We start from the raw sequence: 18,489 nt of genomic DNA, 5'->3' as shown, positions 1-18,489 counted from the left end.
CAGTGTCTGTATACTTGTAACATTAAGGAGTTTTCATACTGGGATGGTCACAGTGACTGGGAAGTAAATGAGTTAAACAGTGGACAAGGTTAGAGGTAGGGGCAGTGGTAGTCCAGGCAAGAGATGACAAGGCAGGTAGAAGAGGGAAGCAGGGTGGACAGTAAATCTGAGAAAGAGGAGAAAGGCAGAGTGACTTCCAGGCTCTAGATCAATCATGTCAAACTCGCGGCCCGCAGGCTGCATGCGGCCCACAATGAGTATTTTTGTGGCCCAGCCAATATAACGGTATATAAGAAATATTTTATTAAAAATTTTTAACTTAATTTTTATAATATCCTGTTATATATAATTATTAATAATGAACTACAACATTCGCTAATGACTGATTACTATCATTGTGTTGCATTCATGTCCCTTACGTGCCTTACGCACAGGTGCACCATTTCTCTCCCTAATACTAGCAGCGAATATTTTAGCAGCCGAATGTCACGTCATTAGTCTTGGACTGACTTGTTTGGTGTGCGCAACAGGAAATACTTTGCTTTCGGAGAACAAGAAAAATAGGTTTATTTGCATTACACTTATTGATTTGTGCAGTTATTCAGTGTCTGGTAAATTAATGTTCAAGAAAAAATATTAATTTTTATTTAAATAGTCTATTATTTTATGTTAATGATTACTCATTTCAGCCCTTTGTATTCAGTATGTCTCTATCGAAATAAACCTACATTTCTATGAAAATGGGAGCTTTTGTTTTATTGCGGCCCACATAAACTTAAACCTTGTTTATTTGGCCCGTGTTAGCCTTTGAGTTGGACATGCTTGCTCTAGGTTGTGCATTCTAGAACGAGCATAGGTGTGAGAGAGCCTCACATTCAGGTCTGACACTTTAGCACAGTGTCTGTGGGACGTTCGGATAAAACATGGCTGGTCATCAGTAGATACATAGTTCTGGGCTCTGAGGGTTGAAACAGGCTGGGATGTTAGGGGTTATCAGTACATAGGTGCTGTGCATAGCTGTGACTATTGTTGAAATTTCCCAGGAGAGTGTAGAGTGAAAGTCCAGGTCATATCCTTGGAAAATATAATGAAGAAAAGAACGGAGAAGGGAATGCTGGAGAGAGTTAGGAGATAATCCAGGCTAGAGAGGATCCAAGGAGGTAAAGGAAAAAAGACCTGTAATAGATGAGGGTTTGGTAACTGCAAAGATGGGTGTGGCCTTCTTATTACCATAGGACAGAAAATATGCCAAAGTAAGCTAAAGATTAAGTAAGACGTGGGCAGTGACAGCAACGAGGGTATTCTTTCTAGAAGCTTGGTCTAGAAGCAGCATTCTAATTTAGGACACATAGCATTAACGGAAGTTGGTCTGTGTGTTTGTTTTTCTATAAACTGTTTGAATGTGAACAAGAAATCAAACTAGGGACTAGTTATTAAAGAGACAGGGAGAAAAGAACTAATTGATGGATCAAGAGCCCTGAGGGGCAGGTGGGCTGTGTTCCAGAACACAGATAGACATGTTAGTCTCCAGCACAGGAGCTGCCATTCCTCACTGCCAGTCAGAACGGCTGAGTGGGCAAAACACAGGTGAACTGTGAGGACAGAATGCGGAGTAGAGAAGGAGCTTACACCTGCTCGTTTCTGTCTTGGCTGAAACAGAAGCAAGGTCACCTGCCGCAGTCATAGGGCTGTGTTCAGGCCCAACCTCAGGAGGAGTGGGGAGCACGGGAATGGCTGGGAATAACTTCCCACTCTCTTCTGCCATTGATGTTGCATGAAATTCTGTAGGTTGTGGGTATTGATATGAGCTCCCACTTGTGTGCCCACGGGCCTGCAAATTGCCTACTGATTCCGGTTCATTTAAAATGGCTGTTTGCTGCAAGTAGTATTTTCCCAAAGGTAACTGATCTTTGTAATAAAAACTATGGGTTACTTAAGAATTTATTGATTTAGCATGCTATTTTGACTGAATTTTACTATACTCAGATGACTTAAAAGCAGTAATCTACCCCTGATCCATCTGTTTCTATCTGTCCACATATACCAGATCTGGGTACACACAGATTCACACAGAGGGGGAGGAAAAACTCGTCTATCAAAATGTTTACTTTACCAGAAAATTTCATTTCTTAACCATATCAGATCATTTACAGTTATTCAGTGTGTGAGATGGCACCCTCCTGCTTACCTGACATATTCAAAGCTGTTTTTATGCTTTTCTTTTTTTTAAATGTGTTTTTATTGATTTTTAGAGAGAGAGGCAGGGAGAGGGACAGAGAGATAAAAACATCGATGAAAGAGAAACAGCATTAACTGGCTGCCTCCTGCATACCCCTCACTGGGGATCAAGCCCGCAACCTGAGCATGTGCCCTGACTGGGAATCAAACCTGTGACTTCTTGGTTCCTGGGTCAATGCTCAACTGCTGAGCCACTCCGGCTGGGCTGTTTTTCTGCATTTCTTACCAAAGGTTTATATCCTGGCCACCTCAGGGTGGCAGGGACCTCTTCATGCTGCCAGGCTCATAGGGCAGTCTGGGGCAAGGGCTTTGAAGCCAGTTCGCGCCATCAGAGCAAAGATAAATTGGGTTGTTGTCTCCTTATGTTGGTGACGATGGTTTTGGACTTGGTTTAATTTTATATTTTGCTACATTCAGACTAATGCTGTCCTTATTTCCTTTACGTTACAGGAAGCAGCTCTTGAAGCTCATCTTGTCCCCGTCCTGCACTCTCTCTGGCCCTGGCTTTTGATGGATGATTCATTGATGCAAATTGCCCTGCAGCTACTTTGTGTCTATACAGCAAATTTTCCAAATGGTAAATAGACCCAATACTACCTTCCAGTAATAAAATATACTAAAATACTAATTTTATATAATGTTGTGAAAGTAAACTGGGAAAATGAGTACATAGTTTGGAGTGTTTCTCCTTCTTATTGAAGGTATGCTGGTTAAAGGCATACTTTCTTGTAGGTATCATGAGAACAGACAGAAATGTTAGTACAGTGGTTCTCAACCTGTGGGTCGCGACCCCTTTGGCGGTTGAACGACCCTTTCACAGGGGTCGCCTAAGACCATCCTGCATATCAGATATTTACATTACGATTCATAACAGTAGCAACATTACAGTAATGAAGTAGCAATGAAAATAATTTTATGGTTGGGTCACAACACAAGGAACTGTATTTAAAGGGCCAGAAGGTTGAGAACCACTGTGTTAGTATGTCTGTTGAGATAGGAAGTCATCACACAGCTCAGGGAATAGAGAGGGAGAAACTGGCTTGATTATATCAGTGGGAAATTGAATTTAATAGGAAAATTGAGAGGGAAAATTATGCTGTAAGACCTTAAAAATCAGGTAAAAGTTAAAACTCTTACAGATATGAGAGTAGGACACTGGTATGATGAAAGGTAGTTCTAGATCAGCCGTGGGCAAACTACGGGCCGCGGGCCGGATCTGGCCCGTTTGAAATGAATAAAACTATAAAAAAAAGACCGTACCCTTTTATGTAATGATGTTTACTTTGAATTTATATTAGTTCACACAAACACTCCATCCATGCTTTTGTTCCGGCCCTCCGGTCCAGTTTAAGAACCCATTGTGGCCCTCGAATCAAAAAGTTTGCCCACCCCTGTGCTAGATTCTGTTGGTTTGGTAGTAGTTGGGGTGCCTCTTTCATTCATTCCTTTCACAGACATTTTATTGAGTGCCTCCTGTGGGCCGTGCATTTTTAGAGGCTGAGGGAGATTGGGTAGAAGGGGAGAAGTGGCTGTTGAGTGGAGGGAAGGAGAGCCTGTGAGGGAGGAAAAGTGGGATTGCTGGTGGTGTGAATTTTCCATTGGGAAGTTAGGGTCATAAATGTCAGGTTTAACTGGCTGGCAAGTTTGTGCACTTTATTCTATCAACATTCAGCACCTCAGCAGCTGGGTTCTCCAAATAGCAAAAGATAATCAGAGAAAGAACTGGAACTCAGAACAGTCCTGAGCCCGTGTAGTCACCACCCAGTGTGAAGGTTATCTGACTCCTTGATAGTCTGACTGGCCTCGGCCTCCTCTCTGGAGCTGCAGTCCACTCAGCTTGTCAATGGCCGACACAAACTGACCTACACAGACCGTCAGGTTGCTGAACTCTCATTGTGGTGTGTGGAGTGTTATGTCTCCATATCACCTTCTCTACCCTACCCTTCCTCTTTAACTTAGGGTTAAGGGAAGAAAAGAGGAAAAAAAGAATCAGTTGCTAAATATTGAGCAAAAACATTTACTTTAATATCAATCTTTTAAAGCTATTATCTGCATTACTTTTATACTTAAAATTGATGTAACTATTAGAATGTGATTAGTTAACTAAATTGAGGAAGAAACTTTCTATTTTCCTGTTTGATTTGCTTCCAAGCAAAATCGAATCATTGGTGACTGTTTTATGTAACAGTTAATGGAAACATTGGTGTTGGATACTGCTGTAAAGTGTGCACACAAGAAAGATCAATGTACTTATTTGGGTTTGCTGGCCTTCCGTGAGTTTATCTTACAGAAGGAGTTTGACTCTGGTCTAGTTATACTTAAGCTGGCCTTCACAAGTTAACTAACTTTTGGTTCATGTTGCAGTATAGTCAGATGTATTTCTGATTTCTTCGTGATGATCTTTTTCCCTTGATAAGCCCCACATGGTTGTATAATTTACTGAGAAGACATGAGACTCTGGAAAACCAGTTGATGCCACTGCCAGCTCTTGCTGCTTGTGGGCTGTGTGACTTTGAGCAGGTCGCTGACTTCTCCAAGCCTGTGCCTTCATCTGCATCTAAGGCTGTAGCATTTGTCCCGCCACCCCACCACAGAATTATTGTGCTTCTTTTTTTCTTTTCTGTAAAACAAATGCTTCAGACCAAGTTACCTCCCATTTCTGATATTCCGTTCCTATTTAATTAGATGTCTTATTTGGGAACTATTTAGAAAACCTATCATGCTTATTTTATTCTTTATAAAAAAAAATAAACGTAATGTATGGTGGGGTTTTTGTTATTTGTTTGTTTGTTAATCCTCACCCAAGGATGTTTTTCTCATTGATTTTTTTTTTTAACCCTTTTCGGTCCAACGTGGGGGTGGGTTAGTGGGGGAGGTGCTAGGAGCAGGTCCAACATTGAGGCTGACTCGACAGACCAGGCGCTAGGAGCAGGTCTAATGTCAAGGCTGAGGTTGACACCGCAAACCGGTTCAATATTCAATCCCGTCAATTAATTTGGACCAGACTGTTTGAATTCCAAAAATAAAATTGGACCGCAAAGGGTTAAAGAGAGAGTGGAAGGGAGGGGGTGGGGTGGGGGGGTAGAGAGAGAGAGAGAAACATCGATGTGAGAGAGACACATCGATTGGTTGCCTCCTGCCTGAGCGAAGCTGAGGAGCGAACCTACAACCCAGGTACATGCTCTTGACCAGGAATCGAACCCATAACTGTTGGTCTGAGGGCTGATGCACTACCACTGAGCAACACTGGCCAGGGCTACCCCTAGTGTTTTTAAATGCTCAATTGCGATCCTGGGCCCTTAGTGAGAGCAGTAGCCCACTAGGCTGGCCATGGACAACACCAGCCTCGGTGCTGATGTGTAGTCTGCAGGTTCATGTCACTCGATAGACTGATGTGTTTTACAACTGAGGTTCTGAACTGAACAGTGAAACTGAGAAGATGTTGTGACGAGCTGTTGTTTTTAAGGTTGCAGTTCTCTTTGCTGGCCAAGTTCTGGACAGTATCCCGTTCTAGCTGGGTACAGAGGAGCCCCCGGCAACTCCTTGATGCTTTGTATCCTGAAGTTGGCTTCCCAGGTGCCTCTTGAGAACGCCACAGTCCAGCAGATGGTCTTCATGTTCCTTTCCAACCTGGCCTTGTCTCATGACTGTAAAGGAGTAATTCAGAAAGTAAGTAAACTCCTTCCCATCGTAGAAAAGGTAGTAAAATATTCCTGCCCATCAAGAATATGTGTGGGAAGTCTAGAACTCAGTGTCTAGGGTTAATTTATTCTGCTTTCAAGGCATTTTATTTTAAAGGATTGTGAAAGGATTAAGAGGGTCACTTTGCTTAAAGCCAGTCAATTGTTGATACATGAAAAGTAACAGAAGCTAGAATACGATGAAACCATTTCCTTCTAGTTTGTCTTCTTAGCTTTGGATTATATTTTATCACTCTCAAAAATGAGGGTTTTAGAAAGGCAGTTGTCTTACATTTATTTGAAATCATAAAGTAATATACTGGTATTTAAACAAGACCAAATTGAGCAGTAAATTTCAGTTCAATTTCTGTAGTCAAAATGGTTTATGAAATCATGGTTCCTTTTTCTCCCAAGTTAGACCTAAGTTCTTTATGACCAGAGGTGATTTTATCAGTCCCCTGGGATCCAGTGCCTAAACTTGACTCTGGTCACCGATTTAACTTAGAGTACTTAAAAGGGATTGAATGGTCGGAATAAATTCTAGCACAGCTATTCAGTTACACTGTATTCAGGTCCATGTCAACAGAGTCCCTAAAATGTGAATTGGATGTTACTTAATAGTACATGCTGATTATTTGAGTACTTCTCTTTCTTTTACATGAAGGCCAAAATAAATTGCAAATGTTCACAGCATTCATAAGAATTGAGTCTCCTTTTCCTCTACTGTGTCATCTCTTCTCTACTCCCCACTAATCTCCAATTTGAATGCAATCTCCAAATAGCAGTCTTAAGTAAGGAAGGAGCTTTTCTGTGATGTGTTGGAGCTAACTCATGTTGACTTAGAAGTGTCCTCTTTAATTTTCAGGAATTTGCAAGCTAGTTGACTCTGGGTGATATCTTGAAATCAGCCATAGTGGTGGTATTCACACCAGGTAGATTGGCAGAAGGTGCAAATCAGGAACCCACTGCTCTCATTGGAGCCAGCTTTTACTTCCAGCTCATGGCTGGATATTTTCTTTATGTGTGTGTGTGTGTGTGTGTGTGTGTGTGTGTGTGTATGAATGAGTGTGTGAGTGGCAATGAGTGTGGGTGACTTTGAGTGTGAGTGTGTGTGTGTGTCTGTGTGTGCATGGAGTCATTTTGAACTGGATGCGTGATTACCGTCTTTCCTCATATGCAAGAGCACAAACAGGCACAGTGCTTTCTCCATCTCCTTGCAGAACATACAGGTAGGAAGCAAAGTAGGAATACCCAGGTGCAGTGTGGGTACCAACCTCGGGTCTGAAGTATGACTTTTAAGACTTACTTAAAAGGAGACTTTCTCCTTTTAACATATTCAGTTTCTTCATTTTTAAAATTATTAGGTTAAACAAAATTATACCTAAGGCATTTCAGCTCTCACTCTCTGATTAAGCATATTTCGATATTGCTGTGATCAGACTGTGAGGTGTAGGTCACCCACCTTGTTTTCCCTCGGCTGCAGTAGGTGATAATGAGCCCTGGACACCTAATGCTGTGGTACAACTCAGATTCAAGTGTCTGCTTTCTCTCTATCATGACATGTTTCAGCACGTTTCACCTGATGTGGGGAACTTAAAAAGCATCGGCGGGCCCAGCAAAGTATCAGGAATGCCCACAGCATAGTTCCTTTGAAGCACTGCCATATAGTTTATCACTATCGTCAGCCCCAGATCTCCACTGTCATGGCAGAATCTAGCTGCATGGGGGACTCACGGGATGAATGTAGAAAAACGCTAATTTGGGCCAACAGATGAGAAGTAGGTGCAAGTGAGGGCACGTGCAGTGCAAGTGGGCATGGGGTTCCCCAGCCTGCTTGGTGCTTGTGCGATGTCGCTAATATCTTTGTAGCTAACTCCATCCACACACTCAGTTATTTTACATGAAAGTTAAATTTATTTCATAGATTCAAGCCATCATTGTGATTAGCTGCAGGAGGATCCAGGAAATAAGCCAGAGTAGGTTATGAAACGGGGAGAAAGATGAGATGATGAGACCTTGGGGGCAGTTATGAAAGTTAAGTGATCACATTGCTGCTCCTGGGTCACTTGTGCACCTGGCCGTGGTTCCCATGCTCCCCATGGGCTGCTTCCTATATGGTACTTTCATTCATTCTTTCTTTGCATGTAGATTATTCTAGACGATAAGTTACTGTCTTTTACATAGTTAAGGGTGTGCTGCGGTTTTGTGGAAGGGTTTTGGGAGGTTGAAATGACTCTTATATTTAAGTGATGGAGCTTTCTGGTTTCTAGGTTTACTAGAGTGACGTGTAGCCATGAGAAATCTGTAAAGAGAAACAGCTGGGGTAAACAAAACACAAGCTGTACCCACAGGTTATTTTTTAGCTCTCATGTAGCGTTAAAGATTCAGGTATCCTCAGTTCTACCAGGGATGTTACCTGGTGTCCAGGACTGCTTTGGGTTTTCTTTAATTTTTAAACATTTTATTTATTTTTAGTTTATTTTTTTTATTAAAGTATAGTTGACATACAGTGTTATGTTAGTTTCAAGTGTACAATGTAGTAATTTAACATTTATACCCTATGATGCGATCACCATAGTAAGTGTAGTCCCCATCTGTCACATACACAGTTATTACGATATTATTGATTATTTTCCCTGTGCTGTACTTTACACCCCCAGGGCTTATTTATTTTATAACTGGAAGCTTGTAGCTCTTATTCCCTTTCACCCTTTTAACCCATTCCCCTCCCCTCATTCCTCTGGCAACCATCAATGGGTTTTGGTTCTTTTTCCTCCCCATAGGATACCTTTTAATGAGTAGCAAAATTGCCAGAAGGCAGACCGAAAGACAAAACTCCAGAGGCCTAAAATAATCACCAAACTGAATTATCAATCCTAAGTAATTGAGTTGACCGTAACTGCTTTATCCATCACCAGAAAAGAATTACTAAGAATTAAAATTTGAAAGCTATTTTGTTCTCAATCTTTTTACTTATATCTGGAAAAAATATAGATGGAATATATGGGAAGTATTGAAGGAATGAAACATTAAAGGTGGGAAAAAGAGAGTAGAATGTTGGTTAATTGGTCTCCGAGGGACTAGGAATGCAAAGACTCCAGAAAAAAATAACATTCTTTCTGTTTATCCGCAGACTAACTTCTTGCAGAACTTCCTGTCTCTCACGTTGCCGAAAGGAGAAAATAAACGTCTTAGTAATCTGACCATCCTCTGGTTGAAGTTGCTCCTGAACATATCGTATGGAGAAGATGGGCAGCAGATGATCCTGCGGCTTGATGGCGGCTTAGACTTGCTGACAGAGATGAGCAAGTTCAAGCACAAGCGCAGCCCTTGTCTGCCTCTCCTTATTTTTCATAACATTTGCTTCAGTCCTGCCAATAAGCCCAAGATCCTGGCCAATGGTGCGTATCCACTTTATACGCCTCACATAGACACACACATCCCTTTATACATATGGTGGTTCTTAGCATATTCCATTCAGATTGAAACACAAAATAGTTTTATAAATGATTTGCCATGTGGTTATGAAACCCTCACTGTGTTCAAGGCACCGAGGGAGGCAGAGGCTGTGAGAATGAGGCAGGCATGAGTCAGGTGTGGCTCCAGCCCTTAAGGAATTACCTCAAGTCTCCGGGGTTGACAGGTCATATCACTGGGGGACACACTGGGTACAGGAGGTAGCACAGGGAGGAGGGTGAGCAGGGGGCTCTGGCTTCATCTGTCCTCCCCTCGTTCCTCTAGGCTTTGAGCAAATTCTGGGTGCCCGTGAAGCCAGCCCTCACGCTGCCTCCTCTCCCTTCCTACTCACTCTGTCTCCTTTCCTCGTTTTATTTTTCTCCGCAGCGTGACCACAGGCTGAGACACTGTGTTTTGGGGATATGTCTATTTATGCTGCGTCTGCCCACAGTAGAACATACTCTTTTATAAGTCATGAGGTCATTGTCTGATTTCTTCATGTTCATCTGTAGCACTTAGAATCGCGCCTGTGCTCACAGCTGTCAGTGGATATGGATGATAGAGATCCTCAGCAGGCAGGAGTGTGCAGGACCCATGCACGTGGTGAAAGTAGCCTTACAGAGACTTCCTTCTCTGAGATGTAGAGCAGGTGAAGGCGAGGACTGGGGAGCGATCAGAAAAATTTTGAAACAGAAAGAGAAATGGCAAGATCTGTTTCTGTAACCATATGCTGTTTCTGTGAGGGCCGTGTGACTATCATAGGGAGGGATTTTATAAGGAGACACTGAGTTATCGGGGAAAAAAGGAGAAGAGCTGTGGGTGATAGACCCCACACACCGCTCATGTGATCACTCCAGCATCACTGGGCAGCTTCTCTGGCCCCATTTCCTCATCTGTACAGTGATCCCTCCTTCCTTGGTTTTCGTAGAAATTAGTTTATAAACACTGCAAGTGCCTACACTGTTTATGGTTCATGGTAGATGCTCAAAATATATGAATTCCCGTTTTCTTTCATGTTTTTCACTTAATTTTTCCTTGGAGGGGTTTCTCTGTGAAACGGAGTTTTCCAAGTGAATGGAAATGATTCTGCTCACATTCTTCATGGGTGCAGCTGTGATTCTGTTTTCCTCAGGATAGTTATTGAATGTGGAAATGCTTGGGAAGCTTTCAAAAGTTTGGTCAGTCAGCTTTGAATTGGTTTGTAGCATTTGCTGGTTTTCATGGTGCCAATATTCTTATAGTTGATTTCAGGCTACCAACATGACATCCCTAAACTTAAAATTAACTCAGTATCACTAAGAAGAAAGGTATTAAATATTCAAAACCCTTCGCTTCTTAATTAACTATATTTTACTGTTACCTCATCTCTTGACATTATTTCTATGTTAATGTGGGAATTCATTTCATACCTTACAAATAGACTTGCAAATGTTTTATGTGTTTTTAAAAAATTATAGTTGATATACAGTATTAGTTTCAGGTTTATGTGTATTTTGTATGCATGTTATGTTTCACAATAAAATGTGTTTTTTAAAAAACTGATCCACTTGCATTATCAGAAGGGGCAGCATATTATTGACCTGTATGTGTACTTTATTGAAGCATTTTAAGAGATAGTACGTGGTAAAAGGAGTAATGATAGATCTGTGTAGATCATCTGAGTGTTGGTACCATGTGTAACAACATCGCTGGGAGATATCAGATGGACACACCATTCAATGATGTCCCCAAGAATATGAGCTGCCACCTGTCACCTGCCGTCATGGCTGTGATGGGACAGCTGTTGATACAGGCTAGTTGTGTATTGTGATAGAGGAGAAGCAGGGGACCACAGAAAGCGGGTGAGGGTAGGCAGTGGTGTGCGGACAGGAAACGGCACCCCACCCACCTCCACCCACACTGGCCCCACTGCTCAGAGTTCACTTTATGGAGCAGGTGCTTTTTTTTTTTCCTCTGTAAAGACTTTAAATTCCTTCAAATTCCTTTTAAGAACCCTAAATAGAATCACTGAAACAGCATCCGTTTGCTTTAATTATGGAATCTTTCATCCAACTAGTATTTCTTGAGCCCCTGAAGTAGAGCGGCGCTGTGGCTGGAATGTGCAGCAGTGAGCGGACAGACCCGCTGCCAGGCTCTCTGTAAGGAGATGCTCCAGCAGGTGGGGCGTGACCGTGCACAGCATCCCCATAACATGTCTCAGGATTTTAAATCTCATGCTGTAGAGGAAATGAGTCAGTGCAATGACAGGTACAAGTAAGGAATAAAGCAGCTTCATGTAATGTCTGAGACACCCTGGCATCTCCTTGGCACCGACTTCTCTGCATCTTCACCTAAAACCAGTAGCTGCTGAGGATAATTTCCAAGTCTTGATTCCATGCTCTGGCTGGCTGTGCGAAAAGGGGCCTATCTTGTGAGTTGATCTTCCTTTAAATCACATTTCCTCTGGCACACACATCCACACAAACATTTCTCCAGTATGGCCAGTTCTTTTGTAAAAGGCTTACCTCATATGGTATTCCTTCACTCTTATTTTGTAAAAGCCCGTGCTATTGATATGTTCATGTAACAGTCTTTAAAAGTTATCACAAGAGCAGACCCGTTTTCCTGCACACCAGCATGTGAGCTATAACTGAAGAGCTCATTAATATAACTCATTGTGTAATGACTTCTCCACTATTGTTGTCTTGACATGAATGTGCCATTGTTGAATTAGGGCCGAAAACCATGAGGCCGCTGCTGCTTCCTTGGCCGCTCTGTGTCTGTTGTGAAAACTTGACAGGTTGTCCTCCCTCTGCCACATGCTATGAAGGTAGTTTTTGCCGTAGTGATACCAACTCTGTGTGCATCTGATGGGAGAACAGGGCATCTGACTGGTTTAATATATATCAGGTACTGTCTGGGACTGAACTTTTTTTAATCTCTTTTATTAGAAAAAGTGCTGAGTGTGCTGGCATCCTCTCTGGAAAGTGAGAGTCCCAGTGCTCGGAGGATCGGTGCAGCCGCACTTTGGGCTCTGATTCACAATTACCAGAAGGTGAGTTCTCACAATCTTTGTCGTGTGTTGGGGGCGAACACCAACCTCTCGGGCAGCCAGGGACCTCAGAGGAGTGTCAGCTAGAGAAGACTGAGCTCGGAGCCTGTGGCCTGTGCATCCTTCGTACAATTAGTAAACCGTCACTCAGGTCTTCCTCATCTAATCATTTCATCAGGCTCTCTCATCTCAAAAGAGTCTCTTTTTTGAGTGAATTTTCCGTTAGTATAAATTGATTTGCCATATTGGTGCAATGTTAATCTAGATGATTTCTGCTAAAAGAAGGGTCAAGGAAAAATGCATCTTGAAATAAAACCAAATAGCAAAGCTTTATCCAATGTGGGACCTCCCTATCTCAGGTACCTGTAGTCACTGAGTTTTGAAGGAGCTCAGTCCTCAGGCTGCAGCACAGGTCCCGGGGGGCAGGCAGGTGGGGACTGGTGTCTGTTCTCTCAGTACAGATATCTCACTCCTGAGGGAAATGCCCATGTGTGTCTAGCAATTAAATAGTGGCCAGGTGACAGGGTGAGCATAGACACCCATCCCCATGGGCTTCTCAGCAGCCGTCCCTTGTCTGCATGTTCTTCCCGCTGGGTGGTGTCCACACACACAGGGACGGAGGCGGCTGCTGTTCCTCTCACCCATGTGTCTTCTCACAGGATGTGACACTCTGTCGTCACTGTGGATATTTGTTGACCGGAAATGTGGTATGCTTGATCTGAAACTTGAGGTGTGAGGGAATGTGAAATAACTAAAACTAAGATGAAGTAGTTTAAAATAGTGCATTGAGATTAGGGAGAAGGGGAAAGGGAAGGGAAGCAAGAACAAGGGGCAGGAGAGAAGAATCGAGTTAGCGAGGGAAGGGTGTGCTGACACCGTGATGGTGTGTGCTAATATCTAATTCTGTAGCTTCGTTACTACATTTTATAATATCCTGCTTACTACTGTGGTCAGAATGGCAGAGTAACGATTGTATCGTGATCCCTACACATGGAAACGAGTCTAATTCATGGCTTGTTCCATGTTATTTCCAGGCAAAAACGACTTTGAAAAATTCATCAATAAAAAGAAGAGTGGATGAAGCATATTCCTTAGCAAAGAAAAGTAAGTTTCATTATGAGAGATTGCAGTTCAACTTGGAAGCTATTAAGCGAATAATGAATGAAATATTTGGGCAGTTCACAGCAAAAAAGCAGTTTTTTCTACACTGATGTTTTACAATAATGTTTGAGGAACTTTTTGGTTGAGGCATTGATTAGTATGCCGGTATTTGGTCCGTGCTTTTCCTTGTAACATTTTTTAATTAATAAAATATAATGGTTTCTTACAACACGTCTGTGATCTTTCTCCAAGACATTTTTTCCTTGTACAAAACATTGCCAGTGCCCACCACTATACTAAAGTGTGTTCTTAGGTGATAAGAACTGGACCCAATTAGAATTGACCTTGAACAGAAAACTGACCTGACTTCAGGAGTTGAGCTAGTCTTCCAGAAACAGACCCATTGCCCATATCCGCTGGGCCCTGTGATGCCATGGGACAGGAGGCCGGCTTTCCTTTCAAGTGCATTTTCATTTTAAGTGATACAAGTTTTCAATGAGCATTGTTCTTTGACCACTTTTATGGTCAGACACTGAACTGTGTCTTTCCCACGTTGTTATAGTCTGAGTTTTTATAAGTGGCTTTTAGATTTTTTTGTTTCTGGTTGTGACCATGAGCTTCTGGAGGTCGTGGGTAACTGAGTTACTGTCAGTGTTTAGGTGTTAGGAGGGATGGTACATAGGAAGAACAAGGCAAGGCATTCATTTGGGCTTGTGGATAACGGATCCGTTATGGAGGTGCACTGTTTTCAGTTTACATTCTTTGGTTAAACCATTAATTAAAAGTAAATAAATTCTGTAAGTTCATTTTTTTTTTTTTACAATGTGAAATATCCTAATGCCAAGTACATCAAGGAGTTAAATAGAACTTTATCTCACAGAAATCGTACTTAAGTCTGTGTGTGTGTGTGTGTGTGTGTGTGTGTTCACTCTCAGGTGTAGTGCTAAGTTTATCAGCTTGTTCCTCCATACTCTAATTTCTCTCTCTCAGCTTTTTCAGACTCAGAAGAAAGCCCCCTGAATGCCTATTATTTGAAATGTCTTGAGAACCTCCTGCAGCAGCTGACCTGTCCCTGAGGACCCAGGCACTCTGCCCTGCAGCCACAGCCGCTGGACAGGTGGACAGCCGTGAAGCCAGCTGTATGCACAGCTATTGCCCAAGGACAGGCAAGCCCTCTGCCCAGGGTGACACCTTCTTTCCTGACCGACACTGAGTGGCGCCCAGCTCTGTCCCTTCACCTCCCACCAGGTCTGTAGTTAAGAGCAGCAGCCAACCAGAAGATGACGGAAAAAGCATAGAAAGTGCTGGGGACATAACATTTTTTACCTTTTCTATGCAATTTGCTTTGTAAAAATTCTATTTAACAATTATTTAATAAAATGTTTCTAGAAACTGAAAATTGACTAATAATTGCTGCCTACAAACTTAATCAGTCTCATGAATAACCTTTTTGGGAATGGAAAGAAGACATTGTGTTCTGATTTCCTTTATTTTTAATTTTTACATGAAATTTAGCTTTTGTCAGTATAAACCCTTATCTTTCAAACCTTTATATTGTCCAGAACATTCACACTGGTGACGGAATATTTGTACGTAAGTGTGTGTAATTTTATGAGTAGCTTTTTTCTGTGATGTTTAGTGATATTAATTCCTTCCCCTGTGTTTTATAAATACGTTATATATATATTTTTTACTTTTCGACTTGTGAAATACTGTGTAATCATGAAGGAAGAAATAGATTTAATGGTCATGTAGGCCTGTGTTCATATTCCAGCTCAGCCCAAAACACCATGAAGAGCAAGACTGAAAATCTCTCAGGAATAAGTCCTGTCAAGCACATGGTGACAGACCTCTTCACTTATAGGGGTTTGTGAACTCAGAACTTAAATCCATGTCAGTTCAAGTATTAATGACTTTCAGCAGGTTCTGAACACATTTGAAAGAAAGAAGAAGAAAGAAAATGGTGTCTAAGAAATGAAAAATAAAAGCTGGTGTGTGTGTGTGTGTGTGTGTGTGTGTGTGTGAGTGTGTTGTGTGAGTACGTACGTACATACGTGTACCTGTATACACACAATATACACATTCATTTAGGAGAAAGTTTTCTAGTTGAGTTATGGTTAACAAGAAAAAGTAATACATTTTTTCTTACTATGTACTGTAGCAGATTGCTATCATCAATAAAATAAGCCAGGTGATGCTATTTAAGCTGGAAGAATGAAGACAAAATATATGTTAAATGATGAACTAGAAGCAGGTAAATTTGTAGTGTTTAAACATTATCGATTTGAGATAGGACAGATTGAGTTCAGAAGTTCAGAAGTTTCTGGGCAGCACAACGTAATTTGGAGCAAATTTCAACAATTTGTAAGTGACTCCTTGTTACCAATTCTTTGAAAAGAATTCAGCTTAGTTCTTATAAAAATAATTATTTTTCATCTCATTTTTGTCATTAATCTTTAACCAAGTTTTATAATTCTGGTCATGAAGCTGAGTGTTACAAATGGTTTAGGAGCAAGTACACCCAAGTCTTAGCAAATCCATTCTGCGGTGTCTAGTTAAGAAAGGTTATATCACACTGTGAGCTTTTAAGGTTTCTTGAAACTTAACTTGTTCTGGTTTGTCTTTGTGGTTAATCCTTGCCTGGCTCCCTATTATTAGGAACAAAGGTTGCACAGGATACATGTACTTGCTGGGACGTTACTCTCAACTCACCTTTTCCTTCTCACACCCCCCAGCTTGCTTATCCAGGCCCTTTCTCTCCCCTCTGTGAATTAAGTGTTGAACTTTCCCCCACCCACCTTCACATTTCCATTTCTGCCTGTTTTCAAAGGCCAGCTTCAAATGTCACCTTTCCCAGGAGGCTGTGTCAGCTTGCCCAGCTGGGAGGAAATTCTATTCTCTTTGAGTTTCCACGGCAGTTTTAGTTTGGTTTAGGTCTTTTAAGTTTTTCTATCACTTATTCCTTTTCCCCTTGTATTATGCTGATTTGCATTTAGTCATTGTTCCCACCATCTGCTTGACATGACTTCTGTCATTAATATTTAACTTGTACCTGCCTGCCTCTCTCACAATGTTACACAAAGCAGGTACTCAATTTATGTTTATGTGAATGAATGGATGGATGAATGAATGAATATGGAAAATACCTCATTAGTAAAAGCTACAGAATTTCATAGTGTAAATTAGACTAACAGCTATGTTGACTTTGCAAAAGATACACAACCGTAAGTATTTGTTTTATGAGAATAGATTTTTGTTAAGTTCTAAAAATGAAGGATGAAAGCCCAAAGCACTGCTTAAAACACTTTAAAATTCTTAGAATGTTTTTTAGTTCAGTAGAGAAAAAAATAAGTATGATTTGAAGATGAAACAAAGATACACTAATCTAAACTTTCAAGAACCATTTCTTACTAGGAATCTAACCCAAGATACCCTGTTTGGGAAGTAGAGTATAGGTATCAGCTTTTTGAAATTAGAACCATAAATTGTGAAAATCGGATAAGCTGCAAGTCCGTCAGTGTGGAAGAAGCCATTCCCATTAGCCATACTGTGTGAAAAGCACAAAACAACAGATAAACTGCCTGCCTCTTTCCGGCCCCTGTTTCTTGGTGCCCACATTCAGCCGCAGCAGGCACTGGAAGACTCAGACTTCAACTCCAAAACGTGACACTGCAAAGAATGAAAGGAGGTGGCTGAGGTAGAGGCCGAAAGCAAACTTAAGAATTTGATTTCATGAAAATTGGGGAAAATGCTCATTCTATTGGTGCCACTGCAGTAGGAATGGAGTCTGCCATTGCATCACTTTGCATCTTTCATACACTTTTCTTATCCAGAGCTGAAAAAACTCACTATAATGATAAAAGATTCAACTCACCAAGATGATGTGGCGATTTAAAACATAACATGCATCTAATCAAATAACCTCAAATGTATGAAGCCAAAAGTGGCAAAACTCCAAGGATGAGCCAATAAATCTAAAATCACAGGAGTAGCTTTCAACACATACTCTTGATTTTGATAGGTCAAGCAGGCAGTAACTAAAAAAAAAAAAAGATACAGAAAATATGAATAACACAATAACCCTGGTCTAATGAATATATACAGAATTTTGCAAATGAATCAGAGAAATCACCTTTTCCCCTCAATTCACACGAAACATTTACAATTGATCCAAGTATTAGGCAGTTTAGAAAGCTCCAGTACATTTCAAAGACTAGGTCCATATACACCAATAATTTGTACGACATTATAATTAAGTTAAAGTTTAATCAAAAAAAGATAGGCAAAGTATTTTTGCATATTTGGAAATTAAAAGACAGCCTTCTCAAGAACTCACAAGTTAAAACAGTAACCACAGTGGAAATTTACTGAATGATAATGAAAACTCAATGCATAGAGGCCTGTGGGATGCAGCAAAAGTGAAAGTTCTTACACAATTTTTTTTATCCCCAAGAGACATTTTTGCTTTAAATCTGTTTAAAAGAAGAAGGCCTCAAAATTAAGAGACAAGTGTTTATCTTAAGAAGTTAAAAAAATGACAGAATATACCCAAATTAAGTTGAAGGGATAATAAAAAAGAGAAGTTGATGAAATGCAATCAAAGGTATTAAGATAGAAAATCAACAAAGCAAAAATTGGTTCTTTGGGGGAAAATAGCAATAGACAAATTTCTACCAAAAATGATCAACCGGAAAAGCAAAAGGACACAAACACTGTAATCAATGTAAGGAGGGGACATAAGAACAGATAAAGTGAGAATTAAAGAGACACTGCTACAGTATTTCAGCAATGCTGTACCTGCAAATTTGAAAGCATAAATGCAGTGGGCACATTCTTGGAAAAATACCATTTACTGGAATTGGCCTCAAAAGTAATAAACTTTAATAGTCCTATAGTTATTAAAGGAGTTAAAGTAGTGATTATAATCTCTCCACAAAGAAAACACAAGACAGATGATTTTATAGGCAACTTCTAACATTCCAA

The 18,489-nt window shown here is 40.9% G+C and overlaps 1 protein-coding gene across 4 annotated transcripts in view; it reads left to right on the top strand.

Moving 5' to 3' along the window:
- Positions 1-14,905, top strand: part of RTTN (rotatin) — a 108,442-nt gene extending 93,537 nt beyond the window's left edge. For all 4 annotated transcript variants that reach the window (XM_006090776.3, XM_023755610.1, XM_023755611.1 and 1 more), the window contains 6 exons: positions 2,689-2,815; positions 5,705-5,907; positions 9,052-9,319; positions 12,305-12,408; positions 13,440-13,509; positions 14,497-14,905. In XM_006090776.3, coding sequence (XP_006090838.1) covers positions 2,689-2,815; positions 5,705-5,907; positions 9,052-9,319; positions 12,305-12,408; positions 13,440-13,509; positions 14,497-14,582 — 858 coding nt within the window. In that variant the 3' untranslated portion in view covers positions 14,583-14,905. The remainder of the gene's footprint in view (positions 1-2,688; positions 2,816-5,704; positions 5,908-9,051; positions 9,320-12,304; positions 12,409-13,439; positions 13,510-14,496) is intronic.
- Positions 14,906-18,489: the final 3,584 nt, after the last annotated feature.

The sequence above is a fragment of the Myotis lucifugus genome, unplaced genomic scaffold (genome assembly GCF_000147115.1).
Source record: "Myotis lucifugus unplaced genomic scaffold, Myoluc2.0 scaffold_82, whole genome shotgun sequence".
Taxonomy (NCBI): Eukaryota; Metazoa; Chordata; class Mammalia; order Chiroptera; family Vespertilionidae; genus Myotis; species Myotis lucifugus.
Note: the sequence above shows the minus strand (reverse complement) of the source record. Positions and strands in the feature narration are given on the sequence as shown.